Below are 18,691 nucleotides of genomic sequence, written 5' to 3'. Positions count from 1 at the left end.
AACGTATTGTTGAAGGAAGATGAGCACGTTTATAAATTGGTGTCCATGTTGCATAGATTTGACATGTAATACATGGGCTGAAAAGTTAATGAATACAATAGTTTTTTGGGCAAAGCTGTATTTATTCCTAGTTTCCTTTGAGTGCAATACACTTGGTATAGCGAGGTATAGCAACATTTCGATTCCCTTTCTGTAGTACGAAACGACTTTGTCTTCGAAATATGCCGTAGTGCCACTCTGTAGACTGCCTATTGGACTCAGGAGTGTGGTAATGGATCCATGTTTCATCCATTGTCACAAAACGTCGAAGAAAAAAGTCCACTCGATTACGCTTCAACAACGTCAAACCGGCTGTTAAATCATTAACGCGCCGGTCGACGGTCAGCAAACGCGGAACCCATCGCGCGGATAGCTTTTCCATTTCCAAAATGCCGTGCAAAATGTATCGCATTCGTTCTTTTAAAATGTCTGCGGTCTCAGCTAACTCGCGTAACATCACTTTACGATTGTTCAAAACGAGTCGATGCACTTGTTTTACGATTTCTGGATTCGTAGCTTCTTTTGACATTCGAGAGCGAGGTGCATCTGCGGTGCTTGTACGGTCCATTTTAAATTAATTAAATCACCGGTTAACTGTTGTTCTCGAAGGAACAGAAGTGGAATAACATTTCGTCAATCACTGCATTGATTGTTTAGGCGTTTTTCTCATCAAAAAAACAATTTTTGACCAAAATACGATATTCCTCTTTTTCCATTTTCTATAAGAATGCTCAGGTAGTGACACTTAACTAACTGTAGTTTGTGAACAAATAAACGAAATTTCATGAAACTTCTCACATAAGCTAGTGACAATTGAACCTCTCGAAATAAATCTTGTTCATTTTTTGTCTGTTAAAAAATCCCAGGACTTTTCAGTCCATGTAGTATGTCATTTTGTTGTGTTCTGCCCATGTTTGCATAGGAGACGTAATCACCAACACCATTAGAGTTGGGAAACCGTAATTTTGTTGTTTTTTTTTGCCTAGAAGCGTAACCATGCATATTTCTAATGAAATAATCTGTCCAGCTGAAAGATATTATCGGCAAAAAGAGGGCCTAGGAGATTTTGCGGATTAAAATATATTTTCTTTTCCATTTGGAAAACGCTTGCGTCTATTTATGCGGACAATCAAACGTTTCAATGACCATTTGTTCTCATAGCTAGACGGTTGCTAAGCCAACGTCTACAGACAGATATATAACATCCGATTCCAATCGTTTTAGCGCTCAAAAGCAAGCAGCTTTCCATTCCATGACACATCGTCTCTTCAACATAGAGGAGATGTGTCTAAAACGCGCCTGCCGGGCAATTTGACCCGCTTGATTTTCTCGTAAACCAGCAAGAATAGAAATGCAATGGATATAGGCAATCGTGCTAGTCAATGATAGAATCCTACCATTTGTAACATGCTTTAAAAAATAAGAAAAATAATTTTCTTTGGAAGCAATTTTCGATGTAATTTCTTTCTAGATGACTGGGGGTTAACTAATCTTCGTACTGACGTAGTTGTTACCTTAATTTTTAAGAGCACGGTCAAGATGAACTCATTCTCGCTTAGGGGGTGCGTATTTCGCACTTTTTTTTTATCCAAAATATATATTTTTATTAAGGCGTCAACCTGACGGGGCCGGGAGTTCAATATTTCGACAATGTTTGCCTTATAACTATGTTAGTAATATGTAACCGATTACTCGCGGTTGGCTCGAGGTTAGTATTACAAGTGTTTTCGTAATTGTTATGTTGCTGTCTTCAATGCTCTGTACCTGTGCCCGACACGGGATACTTCCTTTTGGGATGCAGCTGACCATTAATCAGCAACGCCCCCTAGTCTGTACCCCATATCTAGCGTGGTGCGTCTTCTCGACTCGAGGAATCCAGGATAGAATGGTCACTAGCCGGCGCAAACATCAGCTCGTGTAGAGTTGTCATGAGCGGTACAACCTTTGGTTCTTGTTGAATGATCAGTGGACTGCACAACCTTTGGCCCGTGTATCTGTAAAGAGTGTGTGTATGTATTGCCGCGACTAAGTAGAAGTTTATAGATCGGATAGGAGGGATATGAAACAGGGACACAACGAAGGAAACATCATTAAACGTTGACATCGGCGTTTCTGAGGAACAGGTATAGATGAAGCAGAAGATCAGGATCACGGCTACCTAAGATATCCCGGACGGGGATATCCGATTGTCTGCCTTTTGCTCTCAGTGCTCTAGAGAGCTGAGAGCGAGCAGCAAGGAACCGGATACACGACCAGACAATATGCTCGATGTCGTGGTAGCCATCGCCACAATCACAAAGATTGTTTGCTGCGAGCCCAATGCGATAGAGATGCGCGTTTAGGTTGTAGTGATTGGACATAAGCCGAGATATCACGCGAATGAAATCACGACCTACATTCAATCCCTTAAACCAAGCTTTCGACGAAACCTTAGGGATAATCGTGTGTAACCAGCGACCGAACTCATCTTCACTCCAGATGCGCTGCCAACTAACGAGTGTGTCCTGACGAGGAATGTGAAAAAATTCGTTATAAGCAATTTGCATTTCAAAAAGTGTGCCTTCTGAAGCGCCCACCTTAGCTAGCGAGTCCGCTTTCTCATTCCCCGGAATCGAGCAATGAGAGGGAACCCATGCTAAGGTAATCTTGAATAATTTTTCGACCAAAACACTCAATAGATGTCTTATTCTTGTTAGGAAATAAGATGAGCGTTTATCAACTTTCATTGAACGAATTGCCTCTATTGAGCTGAGACTGTCTGAAAAAATAAAATAATGGTCGATGGGCAATGTTTCAATGATCCCTAGTGCGTAGTATATCGCACCCAGTTCAGCGACATACACGGAACAAGGATCTTTGAGTTTGAAAGATGCACTGGAATTTTCATTGAAGATGCCGAAGCCAGTGGACCCGTTTATGAATGAACCGACAGTAAAGAACATTTTATCAGATCTAACTTTCCCATATTCTGCCGAAAATATCGGCGGAATAGAATCGGAGCGTAGATGATCTGGGATTCCATGGATTTTTTGTCGCATGGACAGATCAAAATTGACAGAGGAATTGCAAAAGTATGGGAAGCAAAATTGGTTGGAGATGCCCGGTGAAGGGTGCACTTCATGGGTAAGGAAATCATGGTACAAAGACATAAAACTTGACTGAGGAGTCAGTTGGAGTAGATTTTCGAAGTTATCAATCACCAATGGATTCATGATCTTGCAACGGATGAGAAATCTGTAGGATAATTCTGTGAATCGAAAAGTAAGCGGGGGTACTCCTGCCAAGACTTCGAGACTCATCGTATGTGTCGAATGCAAACACCCCATTGCTATACGTAAGCAACGATATTGTATTCTCTCCAGCTTGAGAATATGAATCCTGGCAGTTGATCGGAAGCAAAAACTGCCATATTCCAACCCTGATAATATCGTTGTTTTGTACAACTGAATGAGGTCTCCTGGATGGGCACCCCACCATGTTCCGGTTATTGTTTGGACAAAATTGATTCTTTACTGGCATTTCTGTTTCAAATACGCAATGTGTATTCCCCAGGTACATTTAGAGTCAAAATATACTCCAAGGTATTTGAAAAACATCGAGTGCCTGATCGCTTTACCGGATAGGTGAAGCTGGAATTGGGCGGGTTCGTGCTTCCTAGAGAAAACGACCATTTCGGTTTTCTCCGTAGAGAATTCGATACCCAGCTTTAGAGCCCACGTGAACAGGTTGTTCAGGGTATCTTGCAAGGATTTTTGCAGAATGGCGGGATTAGTACCCGTGATGGAAATAACTCCATCGTCTGCAAGTTGTCTCAGCGTGCAGTTTTTAGTTAGACAATCATCCATATCATTGACGTAAAAACTATACAAGAGGGGGCTTAGGCAGGAGCCTTGTGGTAGGCCCATAAAACTGTATCGAGAAGATTTCAAGCTGCCATGATTGAAAAAGCATGTGCTTTTCTGAGAGTAAATTGTACAGGAAATTATTCAGAATTGGCGAAAGTCCACGATTATGAAGTTTCTCTGAGAGAATTTCCATGGAAACTGAATCAAATGCCCCTTTGATATCGAGAAAAACGGAAGCCATTTGTTCTTTACGAGCAAATACGATTTGGATTTCAGAAGATAGCAGCGCGAGACAATCGTTCGTCCCTTTACCTCGGCGGAAGCCAAACTGCGTATTTGACAGCAAATTGTTCGCTTCAACCCACTTGTCCAAACGAAGTAGAATCATTTTCTCCAACAATTTACGAATACAGGATAACATTGCAATCGGCCTATATGAGTTGTGAACGCAAGCCGGCTTGTTGGGTTTCCGTATGGCTATCACTCTCACTTGTCTCCAGTCATGCGGGACAATATTCAGCTCCAGAAACTTGTTGAACAAGTTCAGCAAACGCTGTTTCGCCAAGTCGGGAAGATTCTTCAACAAGTTGAATTTAATCATGTCCGACCCCGGAGCTGAATTGTTACATGAGAGGAGGGCAATTGAGAATTCTACCATCGAAAAATTCTCATAATCGCATTGGAGCGGAATGTCGCGTACGACGTTTTGTGCAGGAAGTGATGGAGGACGACGTCGGAAAGTGGTAGCCGGTACACGTTTCTTTTGTGCTTGAAGTGCGCTTTCGTAAATCAAACTCGATATAAAGTTATACTCTTCGAGTGGAGGAAGTTCATGCATTGAAACAAGTGCTTCAGATATTATTTCTGCAAATTTTCTCCAGTCAATATTTTTCGTGAGGTCATACGCAATATCGACTTACTCACGAGAACCTGATTCATTGGCGATCGATAAAATTATTGGCAGGTGATCACTACCGTGGGGATCTTGGATTACCTTCCACGTGCAATCCAGGGATAACGAAGAACAGCAAAGTGATATGTCTAGCATACTTGCCCGTGCAGGAGGGTTGGCTATCCTAGTTGCTTCCCCTGTATTTAAAACTGTCATGTTGAAGTTGTCGCACAGATCATAAATCAACGTGGCACGGCTGTCATCGTAGTGTGACCCCCATGCTGTTCCATGGGAGTTGAGGTCACCTAAGATTAGCCGCGGCTCCGGCAATGCCTCGATGATATCAAAAAACTGATGGCGGCCGACCATGGTTCTTGGAGGAATATATATCGAGGCAATGCAGAAGTCTTTGCCATTGATTTGTGTCTGGCAAGCGACAACTTCAATGCCTGTCATCTATGGGAGAGTGACTCTATAGAAGGAGTGACATTTTTTGATCCCCAATAGTACGCCACCAAACGAGTCATTTCGATCGAGGCGAATAATGTTGAAATCGTGGAAATTTGGCTCGTCGGCTGAAGAAAGCCATGTTTCACAGAGGGAAAATACATCACAGTTAGAACTATGAACTAAAAATTTAAATTGATCTAGTTTAGGGATGATGCTTCTGCAATTCCACTGTATTACAGTGGTGAAATCCTTGACCTCTTGCACTGAATCAGGCATCGAGGGAAATGAACGCTGCTAAAAAACCACATTTTTCTTTCAAAAATGTTCTCACAATCAGAAGCAAACATAATACTATGCTTTTAAGAGGGTCATTTATATTTAAAGCATTTAAAATGTTGTCCACCAGGTCAGAAAGCGCAAGCAAACCAGATTATGGCTGTTGCCTCGACCGCGAAAATGGAACAGACCGGGTGGGTGCTGCTCCGGGAAGTGCTGAGGACCCCTGGTGCATAGAAGAACCGCTTGAACCAGGAGGTACTTGCTTCGGTCTATTCTCAGCACGTTCAATTCGAGTTTTCATTCCAACTTGGGAAGTTTCGGTTGTCTTTCTGGGGAGTGATGGAAAAGAAGTAATTTTTCTTTTCCTGACGGCACCCTGCGATGTACCGGAACTTCCTGCATTGGGAGCGTCAGCAACAGGCTCGTCGTTCTGCAGAATGGAGTAGGGATTGTCCTGATTCGTTGGTACGGAACTCTTAAGCATTTCTGCATAAGTCCGCTTGGAACGTTCCTTTAAGAAACGCTTGATTTTCTCCCCTCGTTGTTTGTACACCGGGCATTGGAGTCCCGCCGCAATGAAGACACTTGTGCTCTTTCGCGCAAAGAATTCTCATCATGGCTGTCTCCACAATCTGCGCAACGTTTTTTATTGCAACAATAGGCGGCCGTGTGACCGAGTTGCATACATTTGTTGCATTTCATTACCCGGGGTACAAACAACCGAACAGGTAAACGAAGTGCACCTATTGCAACGTAGTTTGGAAGGGCGGAACCCTCAAAAGTCACACGAAAAGAATTTGTCCGATTGAGAACCCTTTTGTCATTTTTGTCATTTTGTGACACAGATTTCAGTCGATCGCATGCAAGAATCTTCACAGTTTTTAGTGAAGAGTTCTTGAAGCGACCGACACCATCGATAATCTCTTTTCGAGTCAAACCCTTTTCGGTTATTACGCCGTCTATTTCGACGTTGCAACAAGGCACGTATACGCGATACTCAATCGCAAAGAGGTCGCAGCGCGTGATTTCGTTCGCTTGGGTCCTGCTTGAGACGACAACTCGTAGTTTGTCTGGCCCCATCCGTGTAATCTCGGTAACTGCAGAAAACTTCTGAGTAAGTTCCTTCGAGATACGAATGGCATTGAGAGGTTTAGATTTTCGTCTAAAGTATACAATGAATGGGCCTTTGGAGCCTTCATGGTATTCTTTTGGACGAAAATCCTGTTTTTCGTCAATGTCCTCATCTTCGGAACTTCCAACTTCATATACAGAAGTTTCTTCCTCAACTTCAGTTTCATCTTCCTGCTCTTCAGGAGGAGGATCGGTATCGGAAATATTCAATGGCGTTGATGGGGGATCCTTCCCGCCCTCAGCCATATAAAAAAAAAATCGGTCAACTGTTCGATATGAACAGAATATAATGATTCAAAATAAATAAATGAGTGAAAAAAAAATTTTTTTATAAGGTTATGATTTATTTTATGTCAAATAAAATGCTAAAATGAAAAAAAGTTCCAATAAAAGTTCAACGGTATATAAGAAATAATGATCATCCCTAATGCCAACGTTTGCCGATTTGGTTAAGACAAAGTTGAACAATGGTGTAAATCGTGCACAGAAGGTAGAAGGAATGATAGGGAAACAAAAGAAAAATAAATTTCTACTTGCCGCGGCTGTGTGGCGTGTGTGATGAATGTGTCTGATTTGGATCCTCAGCGCGCACAACTTTAAATTTCGCTACACTCGCAAGCGCAACCGATGAAAAAGCACACTATTATTCGATGTGAAAAAAACACCTTTGTTGGATCGATTAATAACTTGTCCGATCTGCTTGCGAGTTGTCGAACCACTCATTACGCACTTCTCCTATGCATATGGAGAGAAATGATTTCACAGCGGAGAGGATATATTCACCATGCTGCAGAGCTGAATGGGTACGAGAGAGGTTTCGTGGAGACAATCCCCCGAAAACAAAAAACGCAGAAAAAACATCACCACATTAGAGCCCGAGAAGCATGAAAGGATCGGCCTACCGTATCATCCAAAAATGACCAACGCAGTCCAGCCTACTCTCAGGAAACATGGTTTTCATATGGTGTACAAACGCGAGCCTTGAGCATTGAAAGATCTTTTGTGTAACCTTAAAGACAAAGTTCCGCCGGACGAAAAATCAGCGATCTGTTCCGTTCCGTCGACGAAAAAGGTAATTTTAACTCATCTATTTTTTTAAGGGCTAGAAGAAGTGTCGCTTCTCGTGAGTGGTGAAATTACACAATATCGCCTTTCCGGCGTAAGAGTATTCCTGTTGTTCAACTGTTCACAGTTCAACCGTACGAAGAGGAACAGTTGAAATGAGACTTCCATTGGTGTGTTATATAGCACCAATTGCCGATGTTTCTTGCTGCACACAGCAGAGCGTGTGTGAACTGAGAGAGGCTGAACCACCGTAACTTGTAGATTATTGCGTGGGCGTTGTCGAATGAGAACCTTGAATTTTGAGTTCACGAAGACCCTCAATGCAGCACATTTAAGCATTAGTCAAAAATTGTTCCTAATTACCAACGACAGATGGGAAAGATTCAGAAAATTTGCGTACAGTGGCCACATGAGCTGAATGAGAGACAGTTACCTTTGATGCCGCCGGCGTCGAAGTCAATACTACGTTTGGATGGGTTATTCTCATCGTGGTCTGCTGTGTAGGCGATCTGGCGTAGTCACGCTAAAGGTCACGAGTTCAATTCTTACCTCCGACATTCTTCCGAAATGGAAGTTAAAAGCAACGAACTAGCCAAAAGTTTAAACACAGTCACTATAATACGAAAGAAAATCGTGGTCTGCTGTCTCCGAGGAGCTGTCATCTGACCACTAGCCGGTGGTGCTGAAATTAGGTGCTGCTCCCGATGCCGTATAACGCCGACGGATTGTCGTCTTCGATCAGCCTTTGGATTCCACCAAGGAGGTTTATCAGGCACTGGAATCATGATCGTGATTGTGCGGTTCATTAGCGTAATTCGAGAAAGGATTAAAGACCTCAGAAATAGGGAATATTAGCAAAAGATTTAACGAATTCCCCCTCACTCTAAACCTTTTTGGTTCCTAACAGAAATTCAGAAAAGGAGACCTAATCTCATCCTTTTTTTGCTTTCGTCAGGGCATTCACAGGAAGATAGTCTTTTATGAGGAGCCAATGAAAAAGCGAATCCACTGGAGTAATCTCACTAGGCTAACCAAATGTACCGTTTGGAACGGGAGAGTACCATTTTTTCGACCTTTTTTGATTGTCTCTCTCTTTTTATCAATTTGTACCGTATTTTCAGTATGATAAGAAAAATCATTCTTTTCATTATTTTTAATACATTGTTCTCGACGGATTGATGGATTGTGGGATTGTGGCCCTATTTTCAATAACATGAAAATGTCCTGTTGTACCATGTGGTTTATTGGAAAACCCATGACTTAAAACTATGGTTAGTTTTACCAGAGATCAGACCTTTCATTTATTGGCCTTGTTGAAAGAGGTGATGTGTCTGCTACTGAAGTTGCTGGTTATTTTGATCGTTTTATTAAAATTCTTCAACATAAAAGTGAAGTATTTTTGACTAGTAAGTTGCGGAATGTTTTCAAAAGTCGAATTCAGGGAAATACAGGAGGCAAAATTTATCAAAACAGTGGAAAAATTTGAGAATACTTGGGGTACATTGGTACATTGAAAAAGAAGCACAACAGTACAAATGGATTGTATTAAAGTTCATTCTCTACGAGCTCTAATCTCTAAGAGCTATCGATTGATTAGCTTGCTCTCTAAACTGTGGCATTAGAGCTTCAAATATTACACAGCAGAATAAGTCATTGTCCAGGACAGCAATGGCGCTCTTGGGCATTGGAAAAGCCTTCGATAATGTGTGGCATGGTGGTCTGCTGTATAAGCTACATCGATTCAATTCTCTAATTTATCTAATCAAGATCTTTAGGAATGATCTATCTGGTAGGGAATTTCACGTATCTTTGCATAATGGGTGTTCAGAGCATTTTAATATAAATGCAGATGTGTCCCGCAGAAGTATCCTTTGAAATATTTTCCCAATCTGCCGATGAGACCACAATTTTGTTCAAGGGTCAAATCTTCCCCCTTGGAAGACAAAAACGGAGGTTCATGAACGAGTCTGCCTGGATATCTTAGGTAACAGTTTTTAGAAGTTCATCCAAAATTTGAAAGAGGTGCTCAAATTCCGAGCATGAAACTGTTCGGAGCCTGTATGTTGTATGTTGTAAACTGGAGATAACCCGGAATTTCATCTATGGACAGCGGGATCGACCGAGGACAAAGGATGGGCGCAGACGAGCGCGGGAACTACACGATAAGGAACGGACAGCGGATCTCGAGGCAGGTGTGAGTTTGACCAGTTGATGACAACACAATATATGATCTTTGGGATTCATCCAATATATCCAATCTTTATCCCCGACTCGATTCGATATAAAAATGCTTTTTTAATCTTGAAAGTGAAATTTCGCAAATGATTCTCTGTTTTTCTAGATAACAAAGCAAATTATATTTTGAACGTAAGATTTTTTTTTCCTAACTGTAATCTGTAATTGGAAATTTTCATCGACAACACACACAGAAATGGGATTCACGAAATCATACATTTACATTATTTGTCTCCTTTATCTTGATATGAAACACATTTTCTGCGATTTTTCTCATAACACTTTTTCGTTTTGTTATGATATGAGGCATTTATTTGTAATCTGTCTAACGATGTACATCACTGTAAGTCAAGTACATCGTTAGCAAACTGTCCTGTATTTTCACATTCGTGCATAGGAGAACTCATCATTTTGCTGCACAGAGCAAAGTCAGTTTCGTGCAATATACATATACCTTTTGCGGTTGTAGAGGTAAGTGTTGCGATAAGTTGCCGTCGTCTTTCGGAAACCGGTTGTGATTCGGTGAATAAAATATGTGGTTACGTGATTAGACATTGTTCTAGCCAGAAATGATTTACATCAGGTAATGGGAATAACATAAATTCATAAGTGATTACCCATTGGAAATCATTTTCCGGTTTGGGATGTCAGATAAAATACATAGTGAACATTGTGTGACTAAGTAGAATTACCATCCTCTCGCAAGTCCTCCTAAAAATCAGTATGTCGATTCGCTGAAGTGTGAACAAGATATTTACTCGGTGTTGTAACCATTTTCAAATTTCAGTTGAACTACACTGAGAGAAATAATTAGTAAATATAACGAATTTTTTGGTAAATACTACCAATCTATACTCATTTTCGACCGTACTAATAAACACTTATGTCAAGCAGAACCATGATTCGGAAGCCCAATATCGGCTACATTTTTTCGCCGAAAATGCACGTATCAGAATTATATCCTTATTATACCTCCGTATTGCCTTATGGGAACAATGAAAATGGTTAATACGCGCTTTTCTCACCAATTTTCAGATATGACAATATCCAAGCTTACTAATGTTATCGAGTAAAATATACTAATCTCTGGTAGGGATGCGGGTTTGTTGACAATATGTACAAAAAATTTGTACATTCTACTAATTTTGCATTACCAAATGTATTTAGTAGTTTTCGACCGAGGATTTTTCTAAGGGTAGACATCATTTCCACTTCCTTCATATGAAGCACGCTGCATGCTCATAAACATCCAAGCACTGAAGGAACGCCGTAATTTTGCAATGATTTCTTTTGTTAATGATTTAATTTCGCAACGAGTACAATCAACTGAATTACTAGAAAAATAAAATTTCGATGTACCTGGGCGTCAACTAAGAACACGCAATTTGTTTCTAACCAAAACATCCAGAACAAATTATGCAAACAACGCTCCTATCAATCGCATGATGCGTATATACAATCAGCACTGCGAATTAATTGACACAACAATGAATAAAAAACAGCTAAAAAAACATGTACCGTAGGAATAATACTTAACTTAAGAAAACATTGTAACATTAATATATAAGTATGTAGTCTACATTTGTTTGACGATAATGAATAAATAAATGAATAAATAAAACATGAATTGCGAAAAAGGTTCTGTTGATTGAATTTGATTGCTGCATGGAGCATGTGGATAAAACATGTTCCACTAATGTAATTAAAAAAAACTTGTGAATACCTATTTTCACACCTGCGATGAAGTTCAAACCGTCTTATAGGGGGACCTACTCTGGAAAGTCGGAAAAACCTTTTTTTTTACAGATCTTCATCTTCAGAAATGTTGTGCCGAGAGGATTTTTCGATATTTTAACTCGTTTTGAAATTACAGCAAAACCTATGAGATCACCTCATGGAAAGTAGTATTGCTGTACGAATCTTCAAACGCGATTTTCTCGAAACCATGTTTTTTTCAGCTGAATGGAAGTGGGAGAAGTGGACCGATTGGTTGATTTTTTTTCAGCATGTAAAAATGAATCATCTAAATTGTTAAGTAGTCGTTTTTTGATATGAAAGGTTGAAAAATAATGAATTTTCATGGTTTTTATTCAAATGTTAAAAATAAAGTGAAGTGTTCGGGTATTTTGGTTATTATTTAAGGTGTATTTAAAGATGTTTTTTCCATTTATTGAGCGCACGAATAATGATTATCACGCTGTTGCCAGCTGGATGCGTAGATGCTGTCTGAAAATCGGTACCTTGCTGGTGGTATCGGTTCTGAACCAACGGGATGTCACAGAACGAATTCCAATGAATATTTTTAAACTTTAGGAGAATACCTAAAGCGCTACATAGCGGTTTTTGAAAATTCGAGAAATTGCCAAAATGGCGCCTATTTTTGTTAAAAATTATTAATTTTCCATGAAAAATCGCTGTTTAGAAGCTCATAAAAATATTGAAAAAAACGCATTCAAAAATTTATACAGCAATACAGTGCCATAGTGTAGGGAGGGCGGTCTGCCCGGGTGTCATCCTTAGAGGGGTGACACCCATGCCCATGACGAGTATATTATATTGAAAAAAAAACCATGATTTGGAATGAAGGTAACCGGTTATTACTTATCGTATTATCTAACAATAAAAGTCACGAAAAGAAAAAAAAGATCTACGAGAGATGTTTTTTACTTAATGGCTCTAAAACCTTTTTTCCATAGCCCAAAAATGCTTCGAAAGCAAACTATTTAAATCATTATAGATAGCGATACTTCTTGAAATTTCATTTCAGTCTCGATTGGTCTGCGGTCGATGCAAGATGCAAGATGCGTCGGCTGGTTAACCTCTGTCAGTTTCTAGATGTATATTTCGGATGTACGGAGGATTGAATAAGATGATTTGAGTGTCGAACGTTAAAAGAGATCATAAGCGAAAGAATATTATTTCGTATATATTTGAACAGATTGCAATTTATTGAGAATTGATTTAGAAGCAGCTTTGAACAAATGATTACTAAGCCAATGGTAGTTCTACGTTAACCTTGCGATTATATCACAGAAAAGCTGAAAATGTGAATACCGAAGGTCAGGGTTTAGTTTTCATGAAGTCCCGTTTGTAGGCTATCGACCGCTCCAACCATGTCAGGATCAAATGAAGGAGTTCAGGTTTTGTTGAGAAAGCAACACAACAATGCCGTATACATAGGGTTTGTAGAAAACTCTATGAGCTTGTTCGGATTCGGATCTAAAAATCGGTATACGGTCGTCGGTTTTAGAATTGTGGACTGTATGAAAATCTTACACTTATAAGTGTCCACAAAGGATTACTACTGGCGAGGTCCTATCATGGATCTACAAGCTAAGTCCGGTCGGAAAACAAGGCACAACGTTTGAATTAACACACTTCGGTAGTTTTACTTATTTAATAGCTCTACTTTTAATGTTGTCGATTTGAAGGTTGGAATAAGACTGAAATTTATGCATTTGCACACGCGCTCGAGTTGCTCACAGATTTGCTGTGATGTTGCAGTTGTGTGCCCTTCTGCACTCCCTAGGGGTGGGGCTTATGGTTTACGCTCATACACTCGGCGGTAGACCGAAAAGAGCTTATGAGGTCAAAATGATTTTGCAAAAAAATCTACAGTGTGTGATATTTTTCGAATTGTTTAATCTGTTTACTCGTAAAAAATATCACGAATATCCGTTATTTTTCGACCGTCCTGAGATGGGTCCTTTATAAGGAAATTCGACTCAACTATGAACTATGCCAAGAGAGCGTCGTTTTTTTACACAAAAACAGCTGCACCAAATACAACATTGGACGGGGTTTTTCGATCCACGATAACCCAAAGAATAGAAAATTACGGGGAAGCCCGGTCATGCAAATATTTCAACCACTCATGATTGCATCCGGTGTGATTAATTTGAATCTCTGACAATTTAGGAATAAACAACCATATAATATTGTTTTACGTTTTAAGAAATTTAACCTCCAGTATTTCACCTGAATCAACTAGTCCTACGTCCTACCAAAAGTTGTCAAAACAGTGAAATAGTTTTAACGTTAATAACTATTTTTGCATACCAACCGACTTGGAAATTCTCTGAGAATCCCTAATTCACATATGGTTTGAATTGACAAAAATTGGAAGTATAACCATTTTCCCAAAAAATTGTTCTTTGGATTTCCGTGCTTTTTATAACAATGAACCCATTTTTCCACAAAATTGTTCTTTGCATCTATTCTATATCTGTACCACCACCGCCACCACAGCTGACGGTATTGATATTTCTGCTGAGGTTGTGTCTGTTGGTGTTGTTGCTATGCTACCGCTCGTCCTGATGTGTACTGCTTCACTGTTAGTTAACGAATGATAATGGTAATGAATTTATGCGCATTGACCTGTTGCGAATCACACAGGGTGGGGCTTGCGACGCAATGTTTCACTACTCTTCCATTGTAAAACCGCAAAACCAGCAGCATTGGGAGAAAGGAAAGCAAACAGTAGCTTCTTGTGAGTGTGTTGGCTTCGTTGTCTCATTTTTCATATTCCCCTTGGATAGAATAATATGCTCTAGTTGCTCTTTTTGGGAGCTACCAAAATGAATTTTGATCTCGAGAAATCTAGTGAAACCACAAGATGAATGCTAAACAGAAGCGCGTCGGCTTGAAGTGATCCGCCTATGACACGCGTGTGTAGACTGTACACAAAATTATGCTGTACGAGGTTGTGTACGGCAGATAATACTTATGTTTTCAAAAAATCAGCAATGGGGAGACATGCTGAAGAATGAACTGATGGCGAAGTTCAAGATGAAGCACCTCAGTGTGATCTGTAAAATTCGGGGAATACGAGTGGCATGACCGTATGATGATGGACCAGAATGGTTAAGTCTACAGTTCGCTGCAGCATTTCAACGTAGTTACTACACTCGCTGATCCGAACCAATAGCTAACCAAGGCGATACGTCCAAAAAGTGCCAGTTTGGCCATAATGTGGGAAATTCAAATTCGATAGCAGCGAAGCGATTTTACTGTATCTCAAGGGAACCAGGACGATGAAGCTAACCTACTCGAAGGAGTTAAATAGAAATAACACTGTGAACAGTGGATCTTGCTGAGGAAAACTTCATTCTTCGTGAGAACACCGTTGCTGAGCGAGCTGAATGGTTTTCTCAAGGCAATGGGGGTGGAGGAGTAATATGAGGAAAGGGTAAAGTTTTCCAAGGGCCTTTTTGAAGGCTAGAGACGAATGAACTGAAGAAGTTTAAAGTCTCTTTAATTCAACAAGGAAAGGAAGGAAAAGCAAACTTTCAGTATCGTTCTAGATACGAAACAATGAACATCGCTTGTTCTTCCTTGTTTTGCGCCATCACATGTCTTCGTTTCGGACTGAGCTGTGGACGCGACCAAATTACTCACTCGCTGATGTCTCTGACATTGCAATCATTGCATCAAACTGACACCATTGCATTAATGTTTTGAGCTACACATTTCTGTGAGGAATCATTGAGCTAGGCTATCGTCATCTCACCAAGAAAATAAATGTTCTGGAATTTTGTCAGTGATTGATTTCGCATGACGGTCGGAAAACTCTCTTCACAAAGAATGACAGCAGCGCCTATCTCGAGCATGCATTGTTCTGCGAACACAAGAATAAATCATCAAACAATTATCGTCAAACGATTCTACAATAAAAAAAGACGGATGGGTAATGTCGGGGACATAACCGGAGTGACGTAGGACTATACAAAGGGGACAGCTTTTGTTAAATATATATTTTAAATATATTGTTTTATTTTCTTCTCCTACGTGAATACCTACCTATCTACCTGAAAAATGGATTAGTTTACTGTTTACTCTTTATGAATATGTTGATGGTTCTGAAAAGAACCTTTGGTGTTGTGTTTTTGTTATCACTCGATATTCCCATCTTGTTCGGTTAAACCTTCCTGTTTAGCTATTGCGTTTGTCACTCGCCACAGCTTTCACAGTTGGAAAATTTCTTCCCATCCAGCTTGTGACATATTGTTCAGTAAATTACATTTAATGTGACGTGCCGGAGAAATACTTTGCCACTCACTGAAACTAATTGTTGCCTTGATGAGCGCCGAACCGAAGCTGCTCTGTTCTTGATGCGGGTTTTCTGATTGTCGTGAGCAGCTTTGCAAGCCAACTCGAGCACTCCGACGGCCGAAACTCTATAATCGCTGTTAGGTATACTGGTGCTCCGGCACCAATCCGTTCGGTCTAGTTACCCTTGCGGAGCAATCAGTGAATGCGACCAACAAGGAACTGGAGACCTGCACGGTTCGAGTGAGACTTTGCCTTTCCCTTAACTTGTCCTCCTTTGTTACGTCCACGATGCCGATGCCGTACAACCACACGGGTTTACGGTTTGAAAGAAAATAAGATATTTTTTTGGGGTCCGCGTGTTTTATACTCTAGCGGTACACACTCACAGGATAGAGACAAATCGGCAGACTCAGCCAGAGGGGCGAATCCAACGAGACGAACGAATGAGCGTTAAAAGGGAGCGATGGCAAAAAAATACATTCATTACGATTTGTTCGCTCGTTGGATTCACATGCAGGCTAAAAAGGGTCCTTTTCAGGATCACAAAATTATCTTCAATCTAAAGAGTTTATTGTTTTGTTGTCACTCGATATCCCCATCTTGTTCGGCTAAACCTTCCTGTTTAGCGATTTGTTGCCACTCGCCACAGCTTTCACAATTGGAAAATTTCTTCCCATCCAGCTTTGTGACATGTTGTACAGTAAATTACATTCAATGCGACGTGCCGAAGCGCCACTCAGTGTCGCATTGGAGGCGATTTTAACCTGTAATTGAACATTTGTGATGACAGTGGTACAGTGTCGACTTTCAATGTGGGGTCATAATTTGGATCTCTATGTTTACAAAAATGTCCAACTAAATAAGTCGCATTACATGTCCATCCAATTAGCTAAATGTCGAACTAATTGTAAATTACTGTACTTTCAATCTGGAAACAATTTAAGAATTGGTGAAAATTGAATAATCTGGACAGTCCCCAACTATTAATAAGCTCAGAACAACTGCCAAATTCACATACTCATCAGATCCTGGCAAACAAATTATGAAAAAATCAATTTGTGTTTTATTATTATTTTGGATAATGTTTTAGAAAGCATTGAACTGTATTTCGTAAACTCTTTTTTGAAAGGTTTAATGGCCCTGAAAAGCGCTTTGTTTTATGGAATGGTTCCAATTTAGAAAACTTAGTACTCGTGGTTTTGAAAAAAACCATTTCGAACGCCCTCGATGCCGCCTTGTTCCGGATTTGCCACCAAAGCAGTTTGTATAAAGAACAAACTTTTTTCTTCTGCTACCTGATGCCGTTTTGCGATTGCGTTTGCCACTCGCCACTCGCTGCAACTGCCTGTTGTCTTGATGTCCACCGAACCGAATGTGTTCTGTTCCGAATGCGGGTTTTCTTATCGTCGCGAGCAGCTTTGCCAGCTAACTCGATCACTTCGGCGGCCGAAACTATATAACGCCGGCTAGGTGGACTGGTGCACTGGTACTAACGCGCTCGGCCTAGCTACCCTTGCGGGGAACTCCAGATCAACACGGTTCGAGCGGGATTTTGCCTTTCCCTTCACTTTTCCTCCTTTACCATGTCCAGACATGGCTGCTTGGGTTGGTTTGTTGATGTGTTGTGATGCGAACCGATGTGGTGTACGGTTTGAATGAGGATGATCGTTACGGCAGCGGAGCGGGGATTTTTAAGCTGACTGGCTGGCTCGAGAATTACGCATGTGTGAGACTGCGACCAATGTTTCGTTCATTTTTTTCTTTTTCCTTTCCAATCGTGCTTCATTCTATTTCGCTGCTGCTCTGGTTGCCCGTTTTGGTCGGTACGATTTGGGGAGCACAAAATGGACCAATCAAAAATGGACACATAGTGCATTTTGACAATGCTTGATATTTCACAATTATTCAATTATTTATCTCAAGAAAAATGAAATGTTATTCGTTATGATAGATGCGTAGATATATTTCCTATCAATTGATGCAAAAACCTTTGCGATCTATTGAGAAATGCTCGAGTTATAAGCGTTCCAAATCTTGCATTTTTTCCTACTTGTTCAGTGCCTAGATTTCCATTTCACCCCCAATATCTTCCGGTTAGACGTAGTCCTACGTCAAAAAAACATTTCATTGCGACCAAACTGATAGAATGGTTATTTCAAAATTTCCGTAGCATTATAAAATAATATCCGCAGTTATAAACAAGCGACTTTTTTTCCCAAAATATATATTTTATTAAGGCACATGTGGCGTTAGCCTGACGGGGCCGGGAGTCCAATATTTTGACAATTTTTGTCTTACAACTATGTTAGTAATATGTAACCGATTACTCGAGGTTAGTATTACAAGTGTTCTCATAATTGGTATGTTGCAGTCTTCGATGCTCTGTACGTGTGCCCGACACGGGATACTTTCTATTGGGATGCAGCTGACCATTAAACAGCAACGCCCCCCTAGTCTGTACCCCATATCTAGCGTGATGCGTCTTTCTCGACTCGAGGAATCCAGGATAGAATGGTCACTAGCCGGCGCAATCATCAGCTCGTGTAGAGTTGTCATGAGTGGTACAACCTTTGGCTCTTGTTGAATGATCAGTGGACTGCACAACCTTCGGCCCGTGCATCTGTAAAGAGTGTGTGTATGTATTGCCGCGACTAAGTAAAAGTTTATCGATCGGATAGGAGGGATATGAAACGGGGACACAACG

At 40.5% G+C, this 18,691-nt stretch overlaps 2 protein-coding genes and 1 long non-coding RNA gene across 10 annotated transcripts in view; 1 reads left to right on the top strand and 2 right to left on the bottom strand.

Annotated features, from left to right (window-relative positions):
- On the bottom strand, positions 1-16,087 carry LOC129779558 (uncharacterized). Its single transcript, XM_055787112.1, has 2 exons — positions 10,554-16,087; positions 1-10,495 (listed from the first exon to the last, which is right to left on the bottom strand). Exon 2 carries the CDS (start codon positions 3,363-3,365, stop codon positions 2,130-2,132), a length of 1,236 nt encoding a protein of 411 aa, XP_055643087.1. The 5' UTR covers positions 3,366-10,495; positions 10,554-16,087; the 3' UTR covers positions 1-2,129.
- LOC129779556 (PDF receptor) overlaps positions 1-18,691 on the bottom strand; it is a 127,024-nt gene that overhangs the window by 17,828 nt on the left and 90,505 nt on the right. The window lies entirely within an intron of this gene.
- LOC129779560 (uncharacterized) overlaps positions 10,147-18,691 on the top strand; it is a 26,548-nt gene continuing 18,003 nt past the window's right edge. The window contains exon 1 of the long non-coding RNA XR_008743706.1: positions 10,147-10,407. This is a non-coding gene — a long non-coding RNA (uncharacterized LOC129779560). The remainder of the gene's footprint in view (positions 10,408-18,691) is intronic.

Source organism: Toxorhynchites rutilus, chromosome 3 (assembly GCF_029784135.1).
Source record: "Toxorhynchites rutilus septentrionalis strain SRP chromosome 3, ASM2978413v1, whole genome shotgun sequence".
NCBI classification, from domain to species: Eukaryota; Metazoa; Arthropoda; class Insecta; order Diptera; family Culicidae; genus Toxorhynchites; species Toxorhynchites rutilus.
Note: the sequence above shows the minus strand (reverse complement) of the source record. Positions and strands in the feature narration are given on the sequence as shown.

Excerpts from the sequence above, each read along its gene's own strand:
- LOC129779558 (XM_055787112.1), bottom strand. The coding sequence starts at position 3,365 with ATGGGGTGTTTGCATTCGACACATACGATGAGTCTCGAAGTCTTGGCA.